General features: G+C 27.5%; 1 protein-coding gene across 2 annotated transcripts; it reads left to right on the top strand.

Annotated features, from left to right (window-relative positions):
• Positions 1 to 3055: 3055 nt before the first annotated feature.
• On the top strand, positions 3056 to 6660 carry LOC126838582 (putative uncharacterized protein DDB_G0282499). Of its 2 annotated transcripts, XM_050573107.1 has the most exons (7): positions 3056 to 3181; positions 3288 to 3310; positions 4362 to 4460; positions 4747 to 5241; positions 5705 to 5866; positions 6059 to 6178; positions 6254 to 6660. In XM_050573107.1, the coding sequence occupies exons 1-7, from the start codon at positions 3132 to 3134 to the stop codon at positions 6448 to 6450; spliced, it is 1146 nt and encodes a 381-aa protein (XP_050429064.1). In that variant the 5' UTR covers positions 3056 to 3131; the 3' UTR covers positions 6451 to 6660. The 2 variants fall into 2 exon arrangements, with proteins under 2 accessions (XP_050429064.1, XP_050429065.1); XM_050573108.1 differs by lacking the exon at positions 4362 to 4460 and having other exon boundaries at positions 6254 to 6658.
• The last annotated feature ends 1127 nt before the right edge of the window (positions 6661 to 7787 follow it).

Genomic DNA, 7787 nt, shown 5'->3' with positions numbered 1-7787 from the left:
TTAATTCAATAGGATTATTAAAAACTTACTATTATGTGTATGTTTAAGACAAATGCACATATTTTATTGTTATACTGCAAATCTGGAATTAATCAATGGATTTTGTGCGCTTCAGGCTTCTACATTCTTGTCATACGGGGATGCCATCGTATTGCCACTATTACAAAGTGTTCTATTACCTGACAATAATAATAAATGATTAACTCATGAAATTTAGAAAATAAAAATATTTCTGTTCAAAATAATAATAGGTACTTATTTTTATAACATCAGTTCAGGTTTTACAATTAATATCTTATTCATGTGTAATTAATTAATGCGTACTTAATCGTTTAAATTTTTAATGGCCAATCAACAGAACAAACTGTTAATATCATCAAAACGCTTTTAATATGTAAACTATAACATGTAAAATAGTGTATCATAACTGCACCATAATAAAATATATTCTTTAATCAAATGAAAATAAAGTCAAATAGGTTATGTTAAATAAGAAATAATCGAGTCTTTTTCGATGACAACAAAAGATACGAATCTACTTAAAAGTGTCAATACCGCCTAATGACGCCATCTTGGGTACTGGCGCGTTTGGTAAAGCACTTCATAATTTCAGATACGTGACAAATTCGAATCTCATCCAAGCTCAGTTTAATTTTGCGCGTTTTCTCTTCGGGGATCTGTGTGATTGGGGGGGGGGACATTTGTTAAAAGATCTCGCTGTTGCCAAGGTAATTTAGGAAGGGGGTTCAACAGTTTTCTCCTCTTTTTGAATTGTCTTTGACAGTGGCGAGGAACCATTTTACTAAAAAATCTTTTTATTATTGACAATATTATAATTAGCAAATATAATTAAAATTATTAAATCTTATTATATCATTATAAATTATTTATTTATATAACTTTTAAATTCCGTTTTTATTTAATTTATGTTATGTATTGAAACATACTACTACCATGTTGAGTACTTGAGTACCATGCTACTACTTAATTAAACAAAATTAGTTTTAAAAATTAATTAATAATAGAATATTTAATTAATAATGTATTAAATAAAATATTATTAACGCTCACAAAATATTAACGTTTTATTCTTTCAGTTGCATTATATAATAAATATTAAAGCCATAATGGTATTACTATTGTTTCATATACAAAAATTTCGCAGTAATCGTTTAAAAATTCCGGTCAGACCTTCTTTATTTATTCGTAACGTGGCTTGATGTATGTATGATAAAAGTTGTTTTATGTAATATTTAAAACAGATTATAATGGTTGAAATTGATTGAAAACAAGAACCAATAATTGAAGATAACAGTTTTTCTTTGAACTATTCAGACTCAGTCTGTTGTATTCGCTCATGTTGGTAACATTGCTTTAGGTTTATTAGATATTTAATTATTTTATAATATGTAACCTTATAGTTATACTTGTGTGGTAACACTTGTGTTGCTTAAGTTTTTTCTACATTTTTATAATTTTGCTGAATTCCGTTACTATATTAAATTGTATAAATGACAAAGCTAGGCGTATGTTGAGAAGTTGCTTACTTAACGGCAAGCAACATTGGAAACTTAAATTTTAACCGTCTAACTTTAAGAAAATATATAAAATTTGCATTTGTGTTTAGTACACCAATGCGATGAAAAATTGGAAAGCCGCACAAAACGTGTACTCAGGTGTTTTCCAAGTATGCTAAATTTCATGAAATGATACCTGGCTAAAGTGATTTTTTACATTACATTAAATTTATAATTTTTCTTTTATAATGTTCAATAGTTATTATTCATACCTACAAAACACCTTAAAACTTATAGGTAGTATTTTCGAAGTACATCAATTTCTAGGTTTTTTTTTAACGAGAGATTTGTCAAATGTGATCGAATTTAAGCTGCTTTAAGTATACACTATACCTAGCTCATATATCTTCTCCTCCTCTTCAGTTCAAACTTAAAAATTATAATTTATGTTTCATTTTTTTAATGCATGTCAATTTATAATTCTTGGTTTCGGCGTTCAATATTTTTTATATGGACGTTTTTTTTTGGTCACGAACTACTAAAATTACAAACCAAAACGTTCATATAGAAAATTTGATAAATTTTTACTACTACAATTATATAGTATTATATTATTTGTTTCTTACTATGTGTTTAGGTATGAATAATTTCAAGTATAATGTGGTCTCGATTTCGTTATTAATCCTTGCCTGTTTTCGACGTGCCAGGCAAAACATTTTTGCAGATGTTATTCGCAAATAATACAAATATCGTGTACAATGATAAACTACACAAAGCCACCCACCTCCAACACTGTATTCGTTGTACCTGAAGGCGTCAATGCCCAGCGAATGACGATACACATTCTTAAGAATTTCACAATAGCGAGCCATATAATATTTTGTTATATTATTACCTTTAAATATGAAAACTCTTTCTACCCATTCTATGACTAAGCTAAGCCTAATAAAGCTAACCCATAAATATTAAAAAGTTTTTACCATACACCAATGTATACAAACAATACATTTTAAATCATTAACAAATTTAAACTGTTGGATGCTAACCATTTGTGCAATAGTAAGCTATTATGCTGCTATTCTAAGCAAAAAGCTGACACTAAAAATAAAATTTTCCTAAAACGGAAATCGATAACATTTTGAAAATTAAATTATGGAAATATTTATCCATTAAATAATTTATTTATTATCAACGTGGCAAAATCTCCAAATTAAGTATGTGATGGAGTTCTTTTTTTGTCTTTTAAAGTAAATTTGTGTACGTGATTTCTGACTAAAAACTCAATAATAAAATATTATGCTCTAAGTAAATAAGTAATAATTTCACACTGTAATAAACAACACATTGATACAGACAATAATGTTAAAAGGATGCTCATAATAACTCAGGTGTTATTATAGACAGTTATATTGTCTTGAAAACAAAAGTTAATATGTAATTTATGCGTGCAAACCACCTGTATTAATGTGTTATGCAAAAATACTTAAAACCTTTTGTATCCCCTACATTGTATTAACCACTTGTAGTCGTGTCGTTGACATTGGTCCTATAAGTACTGAAAACACTACATATTTTAGTACAGTCCAATTACTATAGTACACTATAACTTTTAATATGATAAATATTAAAATTATTCTTTTGCTTGGTTTGGCGGCGTACGTGGCGTAAGAATTTTTTGTTTTTACTATTTCTTTTTTTAAATGATTTGGAAATATTTCATTGAATCTAGAGTTTTTGTGTATTCATTTTTATTTTTAATATGATTTACAGGTGTGATAGCGGTAGAAAAAAAGGTAACTTAAGATTTAGTATAAAATAAATTACCGAATGAGGTCGGGGTATAATGGGGTCTATACATATTGCTGACGTGGAGATAATAGTTTTTTTTTGTAATTATTATGACTTAGTTTGGAAATAACCTTTGATGTGAAATTATAGAAAATAAAAACTGCAAATATAATCCATATTACACACAGTAAAATATGTTACAATTATTGTGTATTATAATTATTAGCTATATTAATAGAATTATGGTTACTTTTGGTAATAAACATTAAACTAAAATTTCAAAAATAAATTGCATCGTCGGCAGAGTTGCATAATATTTAATTTATAAACATTTTTAAACAAAAGTGGACTATTTATATAAGTATACAACCATACGAATAACAATTAAACTTAACTTGTATACTTGATTGATTTCGTTTAGTCCATGACTAATTTAATTTTTGTCCTCGATTAAATTTTTTAATCAAGATTGATTCAACGATTCATAACGATCATAGAATTCATCCTATGATTCATTTTTTTTAATCATTGTTATTCGTAGTAAATAATTTAAGTTTTTTGGAATATTCGATTGCTTAGAATAATATAATTGTACGAAATTATTTTTTTAAGTTACTAAACATTTTATTCATATGTACCTACAACAAATTTTTTAACCGTGACAAATTTTATTCCAACATAAAATTTAAACATTTTTATTCATGACTAATTTTACTGGTTATTATTAGATTAAAATAGTCATGATTAAAAAGTTTACATTATGTATTTAACTGAAATAAAAAATCCCCAACTCTGCATGTCATTATCTTTTTTTGAGATTAAAGTTTGAACTGGTCGAATGGATATATTATGATGTTGAAAAAAAATACGAAAATACCATAGAAGTTTTATAAAATATAAAGTATTCAGTAAAAAAAAAGTATTACAATCAATAAAAATGACTAACATAAGTATAAACAGTACAAGCCAATAATTTATTATTAAACTATTTTGTTTTTTGTCCGGATTTAGTGGTTATTATAGTTTTTCCTAAATTAAAAATATTTTTACATAAAGGTACTACAAAAAGATATTACGATGACGACAGTGACTTCAGTGAATCGAGTTCATTAAGCGAAGATAGCGATGATGAAGTTTATATTCCTAAACAATATGGTAAAGAAAAATCAAAGATTATGTTATTATCTTTTTTTGAGGATAAAGTTTGAACAGGTCGAATGGATATATTATAATGTTGGAAAAACTACTAAATTACCATAAAAGTTTTATAAAATATAAAGTATTCAGAGTCCGTGTAAAATAAAAGTGTTACAATCAATAAAAATTACTAACATAAATATAAACAGTACAAGCCAATAATTTATTATTAAACTATTTTGTTTTTTTTCGGATTTAGTGGTTATTATAGTTTTTCCTAAATTAAAAATATTTTTACATAAAGGTACTACAAACAAATATTGGTACAATGACGACAGCGACTCCAGTGAGTCAAGCGAAGATAGCGATTATGAAGTTTATAGGCCTAAACAATACGGTAAAGCAAAATCAAAGATCCCTGCGAAATTACCAAAACAAAAACCAACAGTTGCAAACGTTCAAGGATACGGAACTGGTGGAAACTTTAGTAACTTTGGTAACTTTGGTAATTTTGGAAATCAAGGTGTGAGCTCGAACTCCACGACAGTAGGGAATTTAATTGGAAATCCAAATATAAACATTGAAAGAACTACCGATGGCTTTAAGATCAATGGTAGAATAGTCCCAGGAGTCAATCCATACAACAAAATAGAGATAGATTGGAAACCAGAAGGAGGGATCACAGTGAACGGTGAAGACAAACCAGGATTCGAAGATATAAAATATAGCGGAAGAACGATTTTGGCGTCAATATCAAATCCAGCTTATAACTACGGTTCTGGGCCAAGTCAAGCAGCAGGTAACAAAAAAAAATTTCATAAGACGTTGAATTATTTTTCATTTTTTAGCTACTTTAAGTTTTAAAAAAAAAAGTTTTAAGGATAGAACTAAAAAGAGTACTTGAATACTTCAGTGAAAATTCCATTTCGATATCAAAATTAGTCATAAAGTAACATGGTCATAAACTTGATGTTTTTACAATAAATTTACAGAATATGTCATCGTTTAAGTTCAAACAAAATATTTTATCACTGATGAAAATAAATTTATTATTATGCAAAAAAAAAATGAGCGACTCATACAAAAATGTTTATTTTAACAAAAAATCTGACTATGTGAGATCAATACAAAAATGATTGAAATAAATATTGAAATTAATACTAGACTAATTAAAAATACTATAATGACTGTTTGGAAAACAATTTTTAGAGTACATATTAGTATAACATTTTATTGACTGCAATTCTCTTATTTTCATCTAGATAAAAAATATCAAAAGAAAACTAAGTATACTGTGAAACATGGCAACAATATTGGACTTAATAATTCATATAACACAAATTCAAACAATGTAAACTGGAATAACGTGAACTCAAACAATGTAAACCGGAATAATGGTCGGGGACAAAAATACCCTAATAGAAGTAAATATGTTTTTAGCTCTTCTAAAAGAAAAAGTGCTAATGATATTTTTGGTTTGACAAAGTATAATACTATATAAAGAGTCATCTTTATCATGTATCATCACCACAATCAATAAAATTACTTAGATGGATCTAATTTTTTAGATGCATTAGATTTTTTAAACACCATGCAATTTAACGATAATAATATAGGTTGGCAGTACAATAACGGAAATCATAACGATGTGCAGTTTAATAACTCTGGTAATAGAGGTCAGCAGTTTAATAATCAGGGTAATGTAGGTGTGCAGTATAAAAACCATGGTTATATAGGTAAGTCAGATTTAGTGTCAGGGTCGAATTACTATCATACCTTATATCACATTATATTTATTGAAAACGTTTCAGGACATGCAACTTTTAACCAAGATGAAGTAACCGTAGAATTGATAGGTGATGCAATCAAGATCAACGGCATAAAAATCCCAAGAGTTAAAGCGAAGAATTTAAAGCAGATAACATGGGGTGGCGGTTCACTTAAAATCAACGGTATAAAAAATGAAAAATTCAATGGAATAGAAGGAGCAGGAATCATGAATTTCTAAACATTCACGAAGCAATATATTTACAATGATAAAAAATAAAAAATCAATGTATCTAAATTAAAAAGTTTCAAACTGATTATATTCTAATAAAAAATATGAATATAAAGAATATATGAAATGCCTTATTTCATAGTACTATATGTAATCATTTTCAACTACATAATACTTTTTACATATGATCTGTAACGCATTTAATATTTACAAATATATTTATTACTGTGGATTAAGTATTGAATTTACTTATTAGTATATATAGTATTCGTTATTATAGCACTTTAGGACATATAAGACTTAAAAATAAAACAAATTTGCAGCAGCGTTCTGAACATTTAGAACAACAACAACCATAATAGCTCAAACATTGAAATATATTGTGAATGGTAAACACGATTGCATCTTCGTCGCCAGTTGGTGTAAAACTTAGTTAATTGGCTTGTGAATCGTACAAAGTAACATTAACCACCGGGTCGAACCCGTGTACAGCATCAGCTATATCTGTAGATAATAGGGTCAAAGGAACGACTGACCAGGTCTAAGAAGCCATGCTCCGAGGCTGGCACTGTCCCTTCGAGACGCTGGAAAACTTTATTTTACTGCGACAGTTACTTAGATGATCCTTTCGGAGACTTCATCTGGGACAGCCGCAAATATTCTCCAGACTCAATATAAATGTTCAACAAATTATGATGGAAATTTTGATTGTTTCGCAAAAAAAAATAAGTTAAATTCTACATTATCACGTTTAAACGTTTCCAAACATTTATCATATTAGAACAAAATGTATAATTCTTACTATCATTAAAACAAATTAATAGAAACCAATCGACAAACAGTATTTTATTAACACAGCTGATATTAAATAACTGTTGTATAACATTAACTAACTGATTTATTGAAAAATGTTTTCCTGATAAACTTTAGCCTAAATAGTGTATGTTACGGTCTTAACTGAAGTTTTCAGATAACTCGTGAATATATAATTAGTAATTATTTTATAACTCAAGTGTTAATTGCAAATACCTACTTTCATATTACTAGCAATAATTGCAGTGGACTCGAGGCATAGTAGAGACAGAGCATATTTCTAATAAAATAATTTATTCCTGAACACCTTTAACCTCCCAGTCACTAATATGAAGTGAAGTCGGGGCACTTGATATTATTTTTAATTAAAACAATTGACGTTTGTTCAAAAAAAAAAAAAAATGGTAATATCGATGAACTAATTCTTCATTGTATTAGTTTTTGCAAAGTTTATTCTCTAGCAGTGAAATATAGCACAATAAGAAATATAGCAAATATAGCAAAATTATTATAGAATGAAACTATTATGCAAA

This window comes from Adelges cooleyi, unplaced genomic scaffold (assembly GCF_023614345.1).
Source record: "Adelges cooleyi isolate 19-005CV unplaced genomic scaffold, UGA_ACOO_1.1 ACOO_flye_CR_arks_rails_tigmint_CR_PRNA_30, whole genome shotgun sequence".
NCBI classification, from domain to species: domain Eukaryota; kingdom Metazoa; phylum Arthropoda; class Insecta; order Hemiptera; family Adelgidae; genus Adelges; species Adelges cooleyi.
Note: the sequence above shows the minus strand (reverse complement) of the source record. Positions and strands in the feature narration are given on the sequence as shown.

Coding starts and splice junctions, on each gene's coding strand:
- LOC126838582 (XM_050573107.1), top strand. CDS start 3,132: ATGATAAATATTAAAATTATTCTTTTGCTTGGTTTGGCGGCGTACGTG. Junction 5,242..5,704: donor TGGGCCAAGTCAAGCAGCAG/GTAACAAAAAAA, acceptor ATTTTCATCTAG/ATAAAAAATATCAAAAGAAA. Junction 5,867..6,058: donor ACAAAAATACCCTAATAGAA/GTAAATATGTTT, acceptor ATAATAATATAG/GTTGGCAGTACAATAACGGA.